At 30.3% G+C, this 22,077-nt stretch overlaps 3 protein-coding genes across 3 annotated transcripts; all 3 read left to right on the plus strand.

Annotated features, from left to right (window-relative positions):
- Window positions 1-6,678: 6,678 nt before the first annotated feature.
- On the plus strand, window positions 6,679-9,915 carry LOC100203957 (jun dimerization protein 2). The gene is made up of 4 exons (XM_065799666.1): window positions 6,679-6,850; window positions 7,361-7,648; window positions 8,615-8,746; window positions 9,209-9,915. The coding sequence occupies exons 1-4, from the start codon at window positions 6,821-6,823 to the stop codon at window positions 9,332-9,334; spliced, it is 576 nt and encodes a 191-aa protein (XP_065655738.1). The 5' UTR covers window positions 6,679-6,820; the 3' UTR covers window positions 9,335-9,915.
- Window positions 9,916-13,188: 3,273 nt separating this feature from the next.
- LOC136081297 (zinc finger MYM-type protein 5-like) lies at window positions 13,189-13,677 on the plus strand. Its single transcript, XM_065798604.1, has one exon. It carries the CDS (start codon window positions 13,189-13,191, stop codon window positions 13,675-13,677), a length of 489 nt encoding a protein of 162 aa, XP_065654676.1.
- Window positions 13,678-14,989: 1,312 nt separating this feature from the next.
- On the plus strand, window positions 14,990-15,478 carry LOC136081298 (zinc finger MYM-type protein 1-like). Its single transcript, XM_065798605.1, has one exon. It carries the CDS (start codon window positions 14,990-14,992, stop codon window positions 15,476-15,478), a length of 489 nt encoding a protein of 162 aa, XP_065654677.1.
- The last annotated feature ends 6,599 nt before the right edge of the window (window positions 15,479-22,077 follow it).

The raw sequence follows: 22,077 nt of genomic DNA on the forward strand, positions 1-22,077 counted from the left end.
AGTTGTATAAAAAATTGGTTCTTTTAAAATATATAAATATGCAACATTACTTATTATTTTATAAATGTGAGATAAACTATGCATTAAAAGAATGTTTTCTAACTTTTTTCTGTTTTTTCTTTTTTTATTTTTTGTATTTTTACATAGGCCTTATTACCCCAATAGGGAGATAATAAGGCCCACTTAAGGCATGTTAAAAAAACATGAATAACTTTTGTTATAATTAATTTCTCAATATGCAGATATCATTTTTACATCAAGGAATGATTAATCTCAAGCAGCAATCAAAAATATTTTTTTAAACCTAATTTTTAAGGCCTAGAAGACCAAAAGTCTGTTAGGTGGGCTTTAATACCCACACCTACCTGACACAGGTGTATTAGTTTCTGTATTAAAAACAAAACAAAACAAAAAACATATTTTGTACAAATTATTGTATTGAAGTGCATTATTTTGTTATCTGTCACTACAACTCAATACAATACCAACTGCGACAGGCTGCTTGAAAGTGTGTCAAATATTTTGGTGTGAGTACGTATATTAGTTTATAAATAAAGAGGTAAAACAAATTATAAAAAATCTTGGTTGATCAGTTATTAATATGCTAGCTTCATGAATATTAACAACAACATTTAGTTTGGTTTCAAGCTGAAACTTCTAAATACAGCAATACTTTAGTTTACGCCCCATTTAAATACGGTCTTAAAAAAGAATACCAAGTCACAAGTTTTAAGTTTTAAAGTAAAATTTGTGATCATAAATCATTAAGTAAAAAATATTAGGTTATTAAAAAAGTTAAATTAATAAAAAAAGTTTATATTTTTAACGTTTATTGTTTTTAACTGTAGGTTGTCAAATAGCTAACAATGGCATTTATTACAAGAGATCTTGGTCCTAATCTTGATTTTTTTTTAATCTGTTGTTTAAGTTAAATAATAAGTCTTTATAATAATTACAAACATTGTCCTACATTTATAAAGGACATGTTTGTAATTATTATAAGGACTATATATAGTCTTAATAAAAGATTATTCTATTAAACTATCTAATCTTTATTATAACTTTTATCATGGGACAGTTTATAAAAAACTTTCGGACAATTAAGAAGTATTAGCACTAAAATATCTATTACCTCACTTACAGTACAACCATAAATACAGTTTTTATGGATAAAAAGGTGATTGAAGGAAAAAGAATCATGCAAAGACTGGTATCAAATTAAGGCGTATCAATACCACTTTATTTGTATTCGATATCCGATAAACAATATATATATATATATATATATATATATATATATATATATATATATATATATATATATATATATATATATATAGAGAGAGAGGAGAGAGAGGAGAGAGAGAGAGAGAGAGAGAGAGAGAGAGAGAGAGAGAGAGAGAGAGAGAGAGAGGTCAGGGGTGGCTGATTGATCTATCGTGATCGACCCGTCAAACGCAAAACAATTTTTGTCAATGTGATAGTAGAAAAAAAAATTTTTTTTTTTTAGTTTACTAAATTTTTTTTTAATATTTGCAATAAAATGTTAGAAACATATTATTTCTTAGATAAATATTTTGGTATGCACTTGACTTAAGTATCATTGTTTGATTTCAGAAAAACTACATACATTTTCTCTTTGAACCTTTTTAAACATTATATGGACGAGTTCGAGACTATTTTTTATTGAATATATATTTTATGTGTGGGATGCATGATAAATGTCCCTCAACAAGAACTTCTAAAAATTTTATAATATCTTACTTTTTAATAGTTTATTGTTTATGGTTCTGGCAATTTTTTGGGGTAAGTTTTCTTCAGGAATTAAAAAAGTGGTTGAAAACCTTGAGGTATTCAATCACCATTTTAATTCCTTAAAATCTGAGATTTCATATTTTTTAAAGAGTATGTATGATTGTGCAACACTATTTTTTCCTTTTAAATATAACACATGCTGTAAAAACTCATTTCGTTTTAAACAAACGCAATCAAAAAAAACTTTTACAATTTGTTCTAATCTTACAAACCAGAGAACTCGAGAAAGGTTTTCGAAAACACGTCAATCAAGAATAGAATCCCAACCATATGTAGCGAATACATTTACTCTTATTTTGGATTCAATCGGCTTGTTTATGTTTAAAGTTCACAAAGGCTAAAAGTTATTGACTACTTACTGGTTCCTACACTAAAGACACACTAATATTAGCTTTGTCTGGATACCTACAAAAATATAAACGCTTGGCCTAAGATATCCAGATGCAGAGTTCTCATTATCAGTTGGATTTTAATAAACGGTTATATGCTGCTCATTTTTTTGTGATCACTTTCATTTAATGAACATTATTAATAAAATGTTTTGCTTTATAAAAAAAATATTTGATCATTTATATAAAGAAACTTGGTATTAAGGAACACGGTGTTAAATGACAAAGGTACAAAGTAGATGACATAAGAGTAGTCCATATTACAAGTAAATTCCAGTTTAACATATTGGCTATAAGTTAAATAAAGCAGTATTTACGGGAATTGTACATGTTTGCACACCCGACAAGAAAGGTATATGTGGCTCATATGTGGCCACAGTGTGTATAAGTAGAAAAAAGTGTAAAATTATGGACAAGTTGATGAGCGAGTACGTGAAAAACTAGATATCACTATCATATGGATTACATTATGTGGTTTACATAGCTATGCCACTTTGCGTAATATAAGCTTACTGACAAAATGGGTACATGTGGTTTTTAACATTGTGATGATTGACTCTTTAAAGTTGTCATCTTTAAAGTTGCCGTTTTTAAAGTTGCTATCTTTAAAATTGCCATCTAAATTACCTCAAATCTTTATTGATCAAATTAAAATAAAAAGAGATTCATTTATAAAACTTTTTGCTGTTTATCGTGATGAAAACATCACTTAGAATTATCATATTGATTATATAAGCACTAAAATTTATAAAAACATAGGAATTTTATGTAAAGCACGAACCTACTTTATTAAGAACACTTTAATTCAAATTTATTATTGATTTATACATAGTTATTTAAATTATGCTAATAATGCCGGGGGAAGTAAATTATGCTAATAATGCCGGGGGAAGTAAATTGTAAACATCTTTATTGACGTTCAAAACGTGTCATCAGTGCGAGCAATTTTACAAATCGTTTCTCTCACTCAAATCTTTACTTAATTGAATTAAAAATTCTAAACATAAACGAGCTAAATGTAATAAATGTTTTATGTTTTGTATATATGTGGAATAATGACTCATCTTAGTTTTATGTTTTGTATATATGTGGAATGATGAAATCTATCAATAAAAAATGTTAAGAAATATTAATTTTTTAAATAAATTTTTTTTATCAAACAAACTTAAATAAATTTTGTATAGCCTATCGGGTACCACACCCTAAAATTGATTCGCTAAATTTTAATTTTGGTGCACCCTCTGCCTTTTTAAAAATAAACCTTAAATGCAAAATTTTTTTAAAAACATTAGAAAAATGTCAACTCAATAAAATGTGCTGCGACAAACTAAAATCTCTCTTGCACAGTGATTTTAAAAATATTGGCAAAACATGCATGCGCACATTTTAGTATGGTCACGTGTCAATACGGCAACACCATGCATTGCTTATAAATTATTTTTTTAAACGCTTTTAATGAGATAAATATGTGTTGCATTTTTGCAACTCTATGCATTTAAGGGATAAACTAAAAAGTGTATTTCCTCCATTAGATAATATATTGAGTTATCATTAATAATATAAATTAAAATATTTTTGTTTATCTTTTTAATTTTTTTTTATACTTGTCTATTTAAAGTTTATTTTTATTTATTTTAATGTTTTATTTTTTATAATTTAACTAACTTAACATGTTGTTCTACTGTATAAATACTGTAAATACTGTAAATACTGTATTTTGGTGAAAAGATCCTCGTAATCATTCTCCTAATATTCAGTTCATACACATTGTAGTTTGGTAAAAATATATTATTCTTTTTTTTTTTAATTCTTAATTTTATTAAATGGTTGTTTAGACTTATTTAAGGTGTTGACATCTTCGTGATCTTCCATTAGATTCCTTGTTTATATTTGCTATATTGTTAATCATTATAAAATGGTGTGCAAATTTCAATGATTTGGTGATACGAAATGATACGAAATGATATGAAATGATACGAAGGATGAAATGAAAGATAAATGAAAACATATACATATTTTCATTTCATCTTTTATTTAATAAATTAAAGTTTATTACTATTTTTTTTATTACTTTATTTCACAATAATTTAATTTAGCGTTAAAGTATTTAGATTTATTTAGTTTTATAAATTTGAAAAATTTTAATGAATATTTTAGAGGAATATGCTAGAAAGATCTACAACTATTTTTAAATTGACTGGATTGGCTTGTCAATGGTATTTTATTTTCTTGCATTAATTTAATCTCATAAACACGCTACATTTTTAATGCACAGTTTTTATATTTACTGAAAAACGAGTCAAATTCAAAATTTTAATGCGATGTGCCTAATATCACGATTTAATGTAAAATGTAAGATAATGAAAGGTTTAAATACAGTTTAAAAAGATTTATTTAGTAAAACAAGTTTAACATTATTTTAAGTTTATTATTGTTATACAAAACTCAATATATATTACTTTATAAAAAAACGCAGGAAGAAAACCTGCCACTTAAATTACCATTTCTTTCTATAAATAGTAAACAAATTAAAAAACAAGAATGTTTAAAGTACCTAGGAGTCTATGTAAATGAAAACTTATCTTGGCTTTTCCACATAAAATGCATTAAACAAAAAAATTAAAAAAACTATTGGTATAATGTATAGAGTTAGTCCTTTAATTAATACTCAAAGTCTTAAATATACTTCAGCCTAATTCATAGCTATATTAATTATAGTAACATTGGGTGGGCAAGCACACAACCCTCTAAACTTAAAAGGATATTTAGTGTACAAAAACATGCTTGTAGAATTATATATGGAAAAAACAAATTTGAGCAAAACCATTAATGAGGGAGCTGAATATGATAAAAGTATACGAGATAAATACATTTCAACACATGATCTTTATGTATTATCATTTAAAAAATCTCACACCGAAAAACTTTAAAACAAAATTTAAGATAAATCAAAAAAAAAACTATTCTCTGAGTTCAAACGAGAGGCTCACATACACACTACCTCGTAAACTAACTTAATGCAAAGAATATAGTATAACATATCGAGGGCCTAAGATATGGAACAGTTTTAAAAATGACCACATTAATATGGTGGAAACAGTAAATTTATTTAAGTTTTATATAAAAAAAGAAATTTTGAAATCAAATGACAGCTTTGAAACTTAACATATACACTATCGTTTTTTTAATATACACTATCGTTTTTTAACCTAATTTTTTGATATACTCTAAGGAATTTATTCCTCGTATTGTTATTTCTTATTTTTACGGAGCTTTGTTATTTTTTTAAAGATTTTAACGGAGTTTTTTTATTCTTTTTTATTTTTTTTATTTCATTATATTAACTTTATTTTCTTTGCACTTGTTAAAGCTCACATAGCGGCTCTATGAAAAGATTGTGGTGACTCTGGTCATCCATTTCTTCTTTGAACCCCTGTCTGTTTTATATATATATCTATATATATATATATATATATATATATATATATATATATATATATATATAAATTTTCGTCATTTCTTTACTTATAATAGAAATATTGTAATGAAATTTCATACAAAAGCTCCGTTAAGCTTAACGGAGAGAAGAGAATACGGCCGCTGCTCAAGCACCGTAAGAGATCAGCGTCAAACCTCGGACTTTTGGTTTTGAGCTAGAATTCTAACTATTGCGCTACAATTGCTTTTAAGTAAGAAAATTAGTAAAGCACAGTCCGAAATAATTTGAAGCGCTGGAAAATGCATTTGTCACAAACATTTTTAAGCGCCTAAATGGTAAATAAATTTCTCGTAAAGTCTCTGAGGGAACATTTTGATTTTTACATTGTTGGAACGAGGAAATGTTTTATGATAACAACTTTAAAAAAACTTTCTCATGTTAAAACATTAGCAGAACCATTTTTTTGGTTAGTTTTATAAGATCTTGTAACTTCTAATATATCTAAGATCTAGTTTCTAAAAATTGTGTTCACGATTTATAGGAACGTGCTACGTACCCTTTTTTTTTGTATATATGTTTTTTTGTATTTTTCAAATTAGTATTCTTTATTGTTTTATTTTTAAAAAGAGTTGGGGGGGGGGGAGGAGAATTATAGTTTAATTGATCAATCTACTGCACAATCTTAAACTTATTTTAATTAAAAACTATTTTTGATCAAAACAATTAATTAGTTTGAAAGTAGTTTTTTAAATAAGTTTCGCTTTCTAAAAGGATAATAAAAAACAAGACATCATTAACTAGCAAACAAAAGAATTTAACTTTGAAAGCATCTAACAACTTTCGTTTTCGTTATATAAAAGACAAAAAAAAGACAATAGTTCATTTAAATTTAATTCTATTTAAAGTTGTCAAAAGCATAAATATGATATTGCTGCAACTTTAGAAACATAATAAGGCATTGTGTTATAAAAAAAAACCCTGATAACTAATCTTGTTAAGTCTTCTTTTAGCATCATAATAAATACTTTCAGTAAAAACAAGAGTTGAAACTCATTCAATTGAAGTGCTGACACAGCTGTACAAGATAAATTGAACGATAAGTGAGGTAACAACTTATATTAGGTAACAACAAACAAGACAAATATCAGTTTTAACTAGCAAGTTCTTACAAACAGTTATGGTTATGGCATGCCTACTCGACACTCCAGTGAGTAGACTTGTTTAACTTTTTTTTTTAATCATTCTGTTATTGCTGTTATTCATACTTGTGTTTTTAAAAAGCTTGTTAAAATTAAATTTACAAAAATTAGGACTTTTTAAAGCCGTTACCATTAGCCGTCATGATGTAGACTTTCCATTCGTAAAGTTTACCGTGTGAAAACTTTGATAGGGTTATGAGTCCAAAAATTTTAAAAATGATTCGTCAATAAAAGTACCTCATAAAAAATAATATTTAAACTAATTTCATAAAATTTTATAGGATTCTTTTAGCAAATGACGCAAAAATATTTATTATTATTAGTATTATAAACTTCGTTTAATTTATTTGTATTTCTGTTAAACCGTTGATTTACTGTTACTAAGGGAGATTTATTTCTTAGGTTTTAGTAGTTTATTTCTTAATAAGGTTTTTGCTATGGTTACCAAGCTTTTATCTTTCTTTTATCTTTTAAATGTTTATATTTGAATCCATTTAAGACTTTAGCATTATTTTTAGATCATGGAAGAAAATATACCAATTCAAGAAATTGATCATTTCCTTGCTGAAATGGCATCTTTAGATGACGATCCTTTATGGGATATAGATGGATACTCAGCTGGTTCATGGCATACTGATTCTGATGAAGACTTGAGTGATAAAAAATTTGAGATCTATGAAAATAGCATAAATGAAGAATCAGTGAATCTAGAATTAAGTAAAGAGATATCTTCTGAAACTTCAGATATGTCAGATATACTTTCTTTTTATACAGCTGACATGCCAATCTCACATTTACTTATAACGGTAAGCTTTTGTTAATACAGATTTTTTACATACAGTGCATATATCAAATTTAAAAACATATTGTTTAAAAGCAACTGTGCCTTTAGAACTCAAGTTTTTAGTGAACAGCATTGAAAAAAAAAGAATTTTAGTTACGCCTTAAATTTAAAAATTATTTTCAGAAGTTTTTGTTAATATTTTATTAAAGTTTTGGGATAAGGGAGATAACAATCACTTAAGATTCATAAAAGACAGGTACCATTTTGTATTGGCAAGCAGTATGGTTTTACAAAAAAAAGGGCAATAATCTAAAAAACAATACACGTTTTTCGGGATTTATGCATGCTATTCTAAGAGTCTACAGGGTTTTTTTTTTTTTCTTTAGCATAATGTCTTTCATAAAACAACTTTGTGAAAATTTTATTTCTTAGTTACCAAGTAAAACTACATGTTTCTAAAAATAATATTTGTTTGTGTGAGTTTATTAGCGTATTTTTGCGAAAAGTAACTTTACGTAAAAAAGAGAAACATTTACCTATAAATAGTTTTATTTTTTGTTTTTCTTTTTTCTTTACAAAATGTTTAAAAATATTTTTAGCTTACTACTTTTTGATGTTTTTCTTAAACTTGCGTTGCTGTTTTCAAAAATTTAAGCATCCTTGGAGCTTCCTAGTTAAATGCTCTTCCGCGGTGCTCTATGACAAGATTGTTCTATCTTCTTGGGTCTCCTAAAACAAAATTTAAAAAAATGATAATAATTACAATTGTTTATTAAGAAAAAACATTTTAAGTTATTGAAAACTTTTAACTTAGAATGAATTTGATGTTGATTAAGATTTGAAATTATTTTAGGGTGTACTTTGACTTTTTTGAAAAAATATATTTTTAAGTTTAATATTTTTTACTTTACAATGTTCTAATTTAAAATATAAATTATTTAATTTAAATTATAGTTAAGCAATATTGTTTTTTAATAAAAATTTTTAGAAAAAAAAAAAAAAGTCGTCACGAGTACGACAGAAAAACGAAACTCAGATATTACCAAAACGAGAACGTAACAAGTTGGCTGCTAGAAGATGTAGAAAAAAACAAAAAGATCGAATAGAAGTCCTAGAAAAGGTGATTATTTTTTAATTTTTATATACTGCCAAAACTGCCTACACACACTGACATCACTACTACCAGGCACTCTCATTCAACACAAGCATAAACATAAAAAATGTGAAGTTTGCACAATGTCTTGAAGTGTCATCTGAAATATCAAAAAGTCCTGCGTTCCCTTACCCCTTCCTGACTTACACATTATTAACACCACAATACTTTATTTTTACTTCATAAACGTTACCGCCACTATCAAATTAGAAATACGAGACCTTTACCTCTCTAGCATCACTACCATCTATACCGCTATATAACCGAATCACTTTGTCACTTCTGAAACATGACCATTAAAATTACATCACAATTCCTACCACAATGTCGGCAAGTTTAAACTAGTGTATAAAAATTCTTGACATTCTAACTTACAATTATTTTTATAAATTTATTTATATTTAAATTATGTTAAATCTTTTCAACCAGGAAGTTGAAAGCATTGAACACGACAACCATGAAGTGTTGAAGGAGATATTAGCCTTACAAAGTCAGTTGGAAGAACTCCAACAGTTATTAATAAGTCATAGTTGTGTAGTGAAAGAAAAATTGTAATTCACACCAGAATCAATTGAATGCTTTTGCACATAGATTGAAAACAAACAACTTGGATGTCTTTATGTCTCAAATCTAATTAGACAATATATTTTTCTCTTATCTCTGTAAAAGCTGGTTAAGAAACTAAAAACTAAAAAATATGTATCTCAGAAATAAAAGAATAAACGTTCAATATTGATGTTTACCAATATATCGAGGTTACTTACGTATTGAGAATACTAATGTATTGGGAATACTAAAGTATCAAGGCTACTAGCATACCCATGTTACTAACTTATCAAGATTATTATCATATCCATGTTACTAACGTATCAAGATTACTAACATATCAGGTTATTAGCCTATCCATGTTACTAACTTATCAAGGTTACCAACATATCCATGTTACTAACTTTTTAAGATTACTAGCATATCATGTTATTGAAAAACTGTCACAAATAAAATTATAAAATTGTAAATACTTTAAACTATATAGATTTTATATATTTTAATCTTATATGTAAAAATAAGTTTTAAGTAAGTTACTTGAAAACTTACTTGAAATTGATTGTGAAAAAATATGTTAAACATTCTTATGATTTTTAAGTTATAGATTAATCAAAATAAAAAAAAAGAGTTTATCTAATACATTTATTATTTATTTTGTACATATAGATTTATTTCTATTCGAATTATGAAAAAAGTTTAATAGTGTGTAATTTGTGAAAAAACCATTGAGTAGAAAAAAAATTTGTGTTCAGTCAAATGTTACTTTTAGCATAGCGCTTTACTTGTTGTCGCAAATAAAAAAAAAGATTAAATAAAGATGCTAAACATCTATTATTTGTAAATTTTTTTAAAAGTATATCAATTTGAATCCTTACATACTCGTAAGCTGATTTCAAATGTGATGTTTTTGTTGAGGATTTTTTTAGAAGTTGTTTTATAAATAAAAATTGTTTTTTTTTTTGAAAGGAAAGTCAATAATTCTTTTAATAACAACTTTTTTTTAATCAAATCTTCTATTTAAACATTTATTTAAACTAAAAAAAATCATAGTTTTTTAAAATCAGTGTAAAACTTAGTTTGATGCCATTTAATGTCAATTTAACTTAATTTTTGTAAATCGTACATGTAATCGTACTTCTAAATATAATGTCTTCGCCAAAACACGAGTTTAGTTTCGTCAATTAAAAATCTAATTTTTTTTTCATATAAAATCATAATTATAATTTACATTAACTATTGCAATAAATAAAGTTTCATAAAAATTAAAAATCTTATCTATCTTATAAAATGTTTTATTGTTTTAATGTTCTATTTTACCATATCTTCAACCTGCAAAGTTCAAAAAGAAACATAGAGCTTGTATTTTATCTTCTAATATATTTTAATGGGTTAATGGACTTTGATAATTGACGATGGATTAAATCCTTTCTATTATCTTCGTCTTTGTCTTTTTATTTTTATCTTATCTCATAAAACTCTTTGTGTTTTTTAGCAGACATATGCGTGGGTTAAGCTTTATACTTTTATACTTAATATATAAAATATTTTGCTTATTTAAAAATACTTTTTAATTTGATTGGTTATATAGTTATTACAGTAAGCAGTTGACATTTCCTGATCTTCATCAGCTGCAATAAACAGTAATTTTATTAACGGTACTTTAACAGCGGTGGTTTTCAATAATAGTAATAATAATATTAAAAAACACAACAGTTGATATAAAAAAACATTGCTAAAAAGCTTTCACATCCAACTGCTCATTGACAATTGCACAGAGAATTGCATGGCATGACAATTGCAGGGAGTTTGAAGCTCTTTTTTAATTCTTTTTATGTTTTCCAAAACTTGACAACCAAGTGGGCTCACGACCAAGTGGACTCACGATGTCAATCCAACGTCAGGACTATGTTGAATTTTTGTCGGCAAAATAAATCTTTAACAACTAAAATCAATTTTTTATCAACGTTGGATTTAATTGACTGACTAAATCCAATATCGTAATAACATTGTTATGTCTTTTTAACGTTGCTACAACGTTCCCCTAGAAAAACGGGGAAATGAAAACTCGCCTAAATGCTGTTTTTTCATTATAACTCTAATTTTTATTTAGAATTTCATTAAATTTATTTTCAAAGTCTATTAAAAAGTTTACTGTCTAATTAAAAAGTAAGGAATATATATTTGAAATTAACTTTTTTAATAGACATTAAAGGTTTAGAAAAAAGAAGTTTTTACGGGAAAAAGTACTTTCTACTAAAAGATGAAAACTGCGTTGTGGTTAAAGTTAACACTAATTAAAATACGAGGGGTGATCTCACCCGTGAGATTAGCTTACACGCTTAACTGATCGAGTTAGAAAGATGGCACAGAGAAGGCCGACAGATATTGGACTGGATGTTAGAATGTGCCATTATAAATTAATTGGTTACAACTAATTAATGTATTTGGTTACCCTACGAGCCTAACTCATTACTTAAATAAGCTTATTTAAATCTATTAAATTTAAACTGTATACCAAAAATAATGGAATGCCATTTAATACCATTAATGGTATTAATACAATTTACGCCATTTTAATGGTTGTTTGGAAATGGAATAAAGAAACTATAAGTTTCTCTGATGTTAAAGACAAACGATAAAATCCAGCAATCGTGTTTAATGCGATGATAACATTGCGCATAACAAGAGGAAATTTTTAAAGAATTTAGAATGTGCTAATTAAATTATTTTATTAACGCAGAGAAAAATGTTGAAATTTATTATATTGGCAGAGAATATTGGTAATTACGGCATCATATTGTTACTTTCTTTGAAAACTATTTTGCCGTCAATTGATTTTCAGTTACGTTTCGCGTAGTAGTAACATGAATAGCGTCAAAAAACATAAAATACTTGTATTATGTAAATTGATTATTAAAGACCTAAAATAAATAAAATATTGAAAAAATTCTCAATGTATCGGTTTCATTAAATATGACGATGTTTTTGTCTATATAATTTTTTTCGCTTTGTTTTTATTTTAAAAACAATTGCTTTTTTATGATTAACAGTTTTAAAATGTAGTTTTAAAATGCACAATTATAAAATAAGCGCTAGCCAATTAAAAGTTTCACATTGTTTCTACGGTTAGTTTTGGTTTGAACAAACTATTAACTTATATTTAAAATAACCCTAGAATATTTGCTCCACTTTCCTGTTTCTTAAAGAATTATCTTAAATTAAGTAAGATATAGCTTTTTTAAATACAACGTTCGTTTTTTGAAAAGATTAGTAGTTTTCGGCAGAGCCGTACCAAGGGCGGGGCCGGCCGGGCCGCGGCCTGAGGCGCCAAAATTGGGAGGGCGCAAACTTTAATAAATTAAAAAAACAATAATCAGTTTATGAAACTAATTTTCACGGCGTCGCTGCTGTTGAACAGAAAATTAATTAAAATTCCGCCTCTTGACACAAACTCTTAAATATTAAAGCTCATATACTGAACAAAAATGCGCCCTAAAACACTAATATACCTTTGATAACTTTTAGCATTATAATTCTATTATGAGTCGAACCCAAAAGTTATCTGGTGCTGAATTTAAGAAGAAAAGAAAACAGCGCCAAGAAAGTGACGAGAAAATACAAAACTGTTTCAAAAAGTGGTTGGTAACAAACTCAGTGGAGAAACAAATTATTTCAGAGGATATTTGTATTGAAATTAATGACAATTCAACAGATCCTATAATTGACTTTAATTGAGTTCAGATCATCATTTGGAATTAATTGAAGAGGAGATTTTATTCAGCCAATGTCAAGAAGATTTTTGCACAACTGATTCAGAACCAACCAGGGAAGATGAAAATGCCTAGCTTTCAGGCCCAGCTGAAATGGACGAGGATGAACTTCATTCAGAAATCTCAGAAATTCCAGTGGCCTCGGAAGAAAATTTTCAACATAGGGATCCAGCAACATGGCCTAAAATAACGGACAAAACAAGATGCTTTTTGATTGAGCATAGGTCAGAGCAAGACAGAAGAGAATTTTTCCCAAACACGCTGTGTGATTTTGACAACAGAATGCGACACTTCAGCTCAAAATGGTATGAAAAAATTCATCCCAATGGTAAAAAATCTGTTCGCACTTGGCTGCAGTACAGCAATAAAAAAGATTCTTTATTTTGTTTTTGCTGTTTGTTATTTTTAACAACAAAAACCAACAATTTCTTAGAAATTTCTAAAGGGTTTTGTGACTGGAAAAAACCAAACCCAAGAATTCCTGAGCATGAAAACAACAATGAACACCAAAGATGCTATTCTGATCGGAAAACTCTTGGAAAAAACCTCAAGGAAGGAAAGACCCTGAATTCTGATCTGTAGAGAGTTATTAGTGGAGAGATGAAAAAGCGGAGAGATATCTTAAAAGTGATTGTTGATGCAATTTTTTTCTGTGCCAAGAACAATCTTGCCCTTCGGCGAACAACAGAAGGCATTGGTCAACAAAACAGTGGCATTTTTCTGAGCTTAATTGAGTTGATTAGCCATTATTATCCTTTAGTGGCTGAAAACATTGCGTCCGTTAAAGCAAAAAAAACCACAACATCCTACTTTTCTCCTTGAATTCAAAATGAGCTGATTGAATTACTTGGGCAGAAAATCAGGAAAGAAATTTTGTCAAACATCAAAGAAGCTAAATACTACTCTGTTCTGTTTGACTGCACTCCAGATACCTCCCACAAAGAGCAGATGACTCAGATCATCAGGTATGTCCGCATCAGTGATGAAACCTGCACAATTAAGGAAAGCTTTGTGGACTTCATTGAATCTCACCAAAAAACCGGAAAAGGTCTCGCAACAGAAATAAGTGAAAAATTGGAGAAGGATGGTCAAAGCATTTCCGATTGCCGTTGCCTAGGCTATGACAATGGAGCCAATATGTCTGGAAAATACAATGGCGTCAAAGCTCACATCCATTCTCTTAATGAGTCAGCAAGATTTGTTCCATGCGCAGCTCACACTTAAAATCTTGTTGGTGTTCATGCTGCTGAGGTTTCCCCACTCATGATTACGTTTTTCGGAAAGGTTTAAGCCATCTTTAACTTTTTTTCAAGCTTCACGTCAAGATGGAAAAAACTGATGAAAACGTTGACCATCTCATTAAAGGGAAATAGTGACACAAGATGGTCTAGCAAAAAAGAAGCAATTACACCATTGCACAGACAAATCAAAGATGTTCTTCAAGTTTTGGAATCCATTATCCACAATCCCATGACAAATGCTGTCACAGTTAGCATTGCAAAAGAACTTCTCATTCATATTGATTTCAGTTTTTTGTGTTTGTTGGATTTCTGGTGTCAAATTCTTTCTCTAATTGACCGGGGAAACAAACTGCTTCAGTCAAAAACCATTTCAAATGACATTGCCGTAAAAAAAATGAAATGGTTGAAGGCTTTCATTCAGAATTTTTGAGATGTTGGGGTGGACAATATTATCAAAGATGCCACAGAAAAAGCTAACCAGAGCGGAATTGATGGTGGCTTTCCGATTAAGAGGAAGCGCAAAGTGAAGCGAATAGCACTTTATGAAGCTGAAGATGACTCTCACCTTCTCACAGTAGAAACAGAATTCGGATCTCAGTGCAACCTTGTGTTTGACAGCATTATTACACAAATAGAGTGGCGGTTTGAGGCTGATGTCTGCTGTATCCTCTGATTTTGGCTACCTCAGTGGGCATTCACTCTCTAAAAGTTTAGTGGATGAACTCAAGAAAAAAGCTGCAAATTTATCTCAAATTGACAAGGCAGATTTAGACTCTTCCGATTTCCAATCAGAAATGGCAAGCTTTAAATATCAAGCTGCCGCAATGATGGACAACTTTGAAAAATCTAGCCCGATCGACATTTTGCAGCTCATTTATAAATATTCTTTGACCGATGCTTATCCCAACACATTAATTGCTATTCGCATCTTCCTCACCATACCAGTCACAGTTGCTACGTGTGAGAGAAGTTTCAGTAAACTTAAGCTCATAAAACACTTTATGAGGTCAACAATTGGCCAAGAACGTTTGTCTAGTTTGGCTATAATTTCAATTGAAAATGAAGTGGCAAACAACATTGATTTTGATGATGTCATTAGTGAATTTGCCTCAAAAAAAGCCAGAAAAGTGGCATTGAACTAAAGTTTGTGCAACCTTAATGACAAATTTTACTTATAACTTGATGTGATAAATTTTGTGATCAATAAATCATTTTTTTTCGTTTAATTTTCTTCTTTTTTTTTTAAGGAGGGGGAGGGGGAAGGGAGGGGAAAAGGGGGCGCAATTTTCTTTTCTTGCCCGAAGCGCAAAATTGGCTCGGTACGGCCCTGGTTTTCGGACGCGTGTATAAAAAATATCCAATTAAATATAGTCACTTTAAGCTTTAATTTGATAACTTTTTTTTTTTTTTTTTGTGTGTAGTTATTAAGGTGCTCGCAGAAGTCCTTAGGGTCTTATCAAAGAGCACCGCGGAAGAGTATTTAACAAGGAAGTTCACGCCTCCTTCCTTACAAACGTTGCTTATTGTGCTAAAGCGGCGTCGAACTTAAGACCTCTGTGTTCTGAGCCAGAACTTTTTTAAAAAATACGTGAGTTTGAAACAAAAAACAAAAGACTTAATGAAATCCTTATTGAATTTATTAAAACTTATTTGATTCCTGACAAAAACATTAAGTGAATTTGAATAGATTATTACTAAGGAACTTAGTCACGTGACTTTTTATTGCGGAAAAAATGGAAGAAATTATATTAGGTAGGTGTTGTAAAATAAAAATCCCGCCCATGAAAACTAGAAATACAAATACAAGTTTTGGCATTGTTTTTTTTTTTTCAGAAAAGAATGTAGAACATTTATTTGTGTTAAGACGACATTTTACTTTGAATTGAAAAAGTTATATAATTCAACTTTGAACTTTGTTTAACCTTTGAGCGGGTGCGCCGTCATAAAATTTACGGCAAAGTTATAAATTTTCTAATAAGATATCTATATACGTACAATTGTAAGAATAGCTCATATCTATTCAAGGAACAATGTTTATAGGGTAAGTAGGGGTGTGTTTTTTTTATGACTCAATATTTAGTTTGCAGCGTGCAGTACATGAATGAATGTGATAGAAAAGACCAAATGTAACATAATAAAAAGCCTCTTAAGAATTTTTATATTGGAAAGACAAAACAACCAAATGGTATAAATTTGGAGATGAAAAGAATTCAAAAATAAAAAAAATTAACGTAGTAAAAAAAGCCGTTTGCCTACAGCAATGAGCTAAATTTTTGACACATATTGATCTAAATATGATGGATGCAATTATGGCAACAACAAACATGTAAATTGCTAAACAAAGAACTGAACATACATGTTCTAGAAAACAAAGCTGTCAAGAATCAATAAGAAGCAAACTTTTGGCTTATTTGGGTCTTCTATTTATGATGATTGGTATCAAAAAGTCTCATCATGCAAATTTAAAAATACTTTAGAAAACTGACAGAATTGAAATACAGATTTTTAGCAGTAATGCATACCATTAATGATGCGATAAGGATTTTTTCTGTTGATTTGTTAACATCCTTATCAATCCAATTGAACTATAAAAATCAGTTTTCTACATGAGCTTTTCAATCTCGCTATTGGCAAGATCCACCTCTTGGACGCATGAATGACCTGGAAGAGAATACATTATAGTGATTAAGTTGATGTCAGGATTGTCTCTTAAAAAATATTACACAGCATTTGATAATATATTGTTCCGATTTTTAAGAACGCAGAAATCAAACCAAGCAATTAAGTCACTTACGTCGTATTATTTTTTTTATTTCCAATATTTTCAATCGTCGTTTTATTTTCAAGTTTTATTTAATATTCACATAGAAAAAAATGACTGAAATTACAAAAAGTTTTATAGCTGTTAGAGGAAAAGCAAGCCATCGTCTTACTAAGGGTAACGCAAGGAAAAAAAGTGCTGTGTGCTTGCTTGAAAGGGAAGCGGGAGACGAGAAGAAAGAAAGATGAAGCGAACATACGAAAGCGGACCAGAAAAACGGAAAAAGCGTGAAAAAAATAAAATCTATGTTTCTACACTACCAAAATTGACAACATACAAACGTCTATAACATCGTCGATGGCTGATAATGACGGGCGGCTCATTGAAAGTGTGGAGGATAGAGAACAGGACAGCATACAGGAAGAAGAAGTAAATGCCGAGGCAGTGGCGCTTCAAGACGAAGAGGAGGATTCACAAGATAAGGTATGACGATAGAAGGATGTACAGTACAGTTTACATAGATATTTTTAAGAATTTTTGGAATTATTCTTTAGATTAAGTTTAGGTAAAAGAGACCCTCACTGACAGTAAATAGCTGAGACAATCACTATTTCATGTTTGTGTCGTGTATAAAATATTAAAACGATGTTCGGTTTGTAACTCTTCTGACTTAAACGAGGAGAGATAGAGAAGATTTTGGTATTTTACCTACTTTAGCTCCCAACCCTGCTTGTTTATTACATTTTTTAAATATTTCAAGTTAAGATTTATGGACCATACATTAAACAAATCTAAAATATTCTACAATGTTATTTATGAAAATTATTTTTCTTAACCATTTTACAAAAATATTTGACTGTTAAAACTTCAACTATCATTGTTTCATCATTTCCCCCATATTACCTCCATTAATTGCAATACAAAGTACAACTTGTAGATGTAATGCAAAAAATATTTTTATGTTAACTTGTTTGCTTATGAAAGAAATGTCATTGTTAGTTTAAAAAAACAGAATTAAAAGGCTAGAAGTAGTAAATTTAATTATTATCTAAAATGTTAGAATTGTTAACTGAAAAGTCGCATTATTTGAGTCATTTTGTGTAAGTCTTAAGGTTTAAAAAGAAGTCAAAACCTTCAGTCTTGATTAATTAGCAGGCATGTAATAAATGTTATGGACCATACATTGAATAGATCTAAAATATTTTACAATGTTATTTATGAAAATTATCTTTCTTAACCATTTTACAAAAATATTTTACGGTTAAAACTTCAACAATGTCTTCTTTTTCCTTTTAGCCCCGTGACGCTGTAAATCAGAAAGTACCTTCACTGTCTGGTGGTCGTACTTTGGCAGATGATCCAAAACTGTGGCCAAAAGACTTCAAGGACAAAGAACGATGCTCTATTGTTTAAAAAGGCCCTATTCAGCTAGACATCGACTTCCCTAGAAATCCAGATGGCCGCAGATTTACATCACATTATTATCACATGGTAATGAAAAACGGAGAGAAAATTACACAATCCTGGCTAATCTACAGTAGAGCAAACAACTCATCTGTATGCTTTTGTTGTAGACTATTTGGAAATGGAAAAACCCAATTGAGTTCCAGTGGTTTCAGCGACTAGAAAAGTATCCACGCGCATCTTAAGCAACACGAGAAGCCTGATGAACATATCGCCAACATGAAAAAATGGCACACACTGAGTGACAGACTTCAAACAGACACAACCATTGATCAGACAAGCCAAGGTCGAATAAAAGCTGAAGTTACAAGATAGAAAGAAATTTTAAAAAGATTAGTTACTATTGTACTCACCTTGCAGAACTCACCTTGCAGAGCGAAGTATTGCTTTAGAGGTCACAGAGAAAAGTTGTATGAACATGGCAATGGCAATTTTTTGGGCCAAGTAGAATTGCTGGCTAAGTTTGACCCGTTGATGAAGGAGCATCTAAGAAGAATCCAGGAGAAAGAAATCTCTTATACATACCTGAGCAAGACCATCCAAAATGAGTTAATAGGAGTTATTGCACAGAGTGTCACTGATGTCATTGTAGAGCGAGTCAAAAAGGCAAAAAACTATGCTGTTATCATGGACTGCACACCAGATATTAGCCATGTTGAACAGCTCTCAGTAGTGTTACGCATTGTAAACTGTGAGCTCACAAAAGGAGTTACAATCCATGAACATTTTGTGGGTTTTCTTGTGGCCGAGGACACTACTGGGAAGGGTCTGCTAGACCTTTTTTTAAGACACCTTAACAAACTGCGTTCGGACATCTCTGACCTTCGTGGACAATCCTATGATAATGGAAGTAAAATGCAAGGGTGTTTAGAAGAGAGTCCTAGAAGTTAACAACAAAGCCCTGTGTGTGGTATGTGGAAGCCACACCCTAAACTTAGTGGTTGGTGATGCTGCTAAGTCTTCCGTGATATCCCTCAACTTCTTTGGGTTATTGCAAAGGCTGTACACTTTGTTCAGTGGGCCTGTTCATTGTTGGACAATTCTCTAGCAGCATGTACAAGGGTTTTCTATCAAGGGTTTGTCCACAACAAGATGTGAGTGTCGGGTGGAGGCTGTGAAAGCAGTACGTTATCAGCTCGCAGACATTGTGAAAGCGCTAACTGCTTTGAAAGAGTATGCACAGGAGAAAAAAGATGCAGAGTGTGCATCAAGTACTGACAGCCCCTGCAAGAAATGACAAAAATTCCTTTCTTGGTGAGTGCCATTGTTTGGTATAATGTATTGTATCACATAAACAGAGTCAGTAAGATCTTGCAGAGCTCCAATGTATCCATTGACACATTAAGAAGAGAGATACTGTCTGTATCAAAATTTCTTGAAGATTTCAGAAAGAATGAATTTAATGCTGCAAAAACTGATGCTAAGGAAATTGCAGAAACACTTGAGGTGGAGATGAGCTGACCTGAGGAGCGACAGAAAAAGGCAAAGAGGCAGTTTAAGTATAAAGGGAGAGAGGAAACACTTTCAACTCTAGAGGAGCGCTTCAAAAGAGACTTTTTTCTCCACTTAGTTGACACAGCCATAGTCATATTAAGGGAGAGATATTCTCATCTACAGGACTTCTTTGACTTATATGGATTCCTTTACTCCACTGATTCACTGAAAAACACAGTTCAGGAAGGGAAGCTGGGTGAATTCTGCCACAGACTGGAGGAGACTATGGGAGATGTTGATGCAGAGGACCTGAAAATGGAAGTAATGGGGACTGTCGGATCCTTCCCCTCACAGATCTTAACACCATTTGAGATGTTAGATTATATATATCAACAGAATTTGCTTGACTTTGTATCCAAATTTAAGCATAGCTCTAAGACTGCTACTCACCCTTCCTGTGAATGTAGCCTCAGGTAAAAGAAGTTTCTCAGTACTTAAACGTCTAAAAACATACCTGAGGTCCACTATGTTACAGGACAGGTTGTCTTCCCTTGCTGTCATTGCCATTAAAACATGAGGCCAGGAAAACAATGGACATGGACACACTTATACAAAGGTTTGCAGAGGCCAAAGCCCGCATGGTTAAGTTCAGCAAGTAATGCCAACTGTGCCAGCTAGCTCAAAAGTGAGAATATTGTTATGAATAACTAAATACAGTATTACCAAAAAAATACACTTGAAACAAACAAACAAAAAAGATCTTAAAGGGAATATAATGAAGAAACGAAAAAGAGTACAGTTACAAAAGCATAGAGAATGAATAAAGGAAAGGACGAGAAAAAAAGGGACAAAGAGAAGAATACATCCAGATTCCAGGGAAAGAGGAATAAAAGAGGAGGCAGAAATAGCGAGCCTAGAAGAGAGAAAAAGAGTAAAGGTAGTACTTTGTAACATGACAGAAGACAACTTTCACAGAAGTCCAATTGAATAATCAAGGTAATTCATGATCATCTAATGCTGTAAAAAACACAGTACAGTACAGTACAGTGAGTTTATTTTCTCTAACATTTTATTTTCAGATGCAGTTTTTAACCACACATAACAGAAGACCAGTAAGTACAAATTGTTATCCATACAAACCTCACGATTAATCTCTGCCAACTCCCTAAACCAGGGGTATTCAACTGGCAGCCCGCATGCCTCACTCAGCCCGCAAGGTCTGGCCCACCAGAACAAGTTGGATTAGGCCCGCAGTCTGCGAAATGAAAACTCCTGGTTGAGAGAGTTAACAGAGATTAACTATTCATCTCTTAAGCACAAACTACTAGTTTTATATTTTATTAATATAAGTTATTATAAAAAGTTAAAGTTCTAAAGTTAAAATCAGCCATAAATGGTTAATTTTGAATTGATAAAGCCTCCTATATGGGAAGTGAAACATTTTCTGTTTCAGTCCAGTTGTTGTTGTTTTTTAATTACTATTTTTTTGTTTGTTTTGTTTTGTTTTTTCAACTTATGGGATTTAATATGACCTGGATGACTCTTCAACAACCTCTGCTGTTTGATATATTGTGTTGACAACAATTTCAATTGAAATCCATAAAGTCAAGAGACAAATCACAAGTTTTACAAGAAAAACCAACAACTTTTTATTGTCCTTTTTACAGGTTGCACAAGAGAGTCTCTTGCCTGGATATCTTGCTATCCATATCGGGCCAGAGTGTGAATTCACCTCCAATTACTGCATCTCAAACACAGACTTTTTCACATTTCTGACAACTTTTCCCTGTTACAAAATATGTAACAACTAAAATAATTAAAGTTATAAAAATCTTCTAATTTAGGAAAATATTATATTCTTACCATATTGTTCACATCTCTAGTCATCTGTGTTTTGTTAGCGTTGTTGAATTTTGGTGTAAGAGCTTTTTTATTGCAATAATAAAACAAAAGTTTTTGCAAAACGATTTTAATAAGTAATTGTACCTTATTACAGTAGAGAAAAAAAATGTTGATTTTATGGTATGGTTCACAGCATTGGAGTAAAATGAAAACCTTTGACCCTCAGGGCCTAATGGTATT

This window comes from Hydra vulgaris, chromosome 06 (assembly GCF_038396675.1).
Source record: "Hydra vulgaris chromosome 06, alternate assembly HydraT2T_AEP".
Taxonomy (NCBI): Eukaryota; Metazoa; Cnidaria; class Hydrozoa; order Anthoathecata; family Hydridae; genus Hydra; species Hydra vulgaris.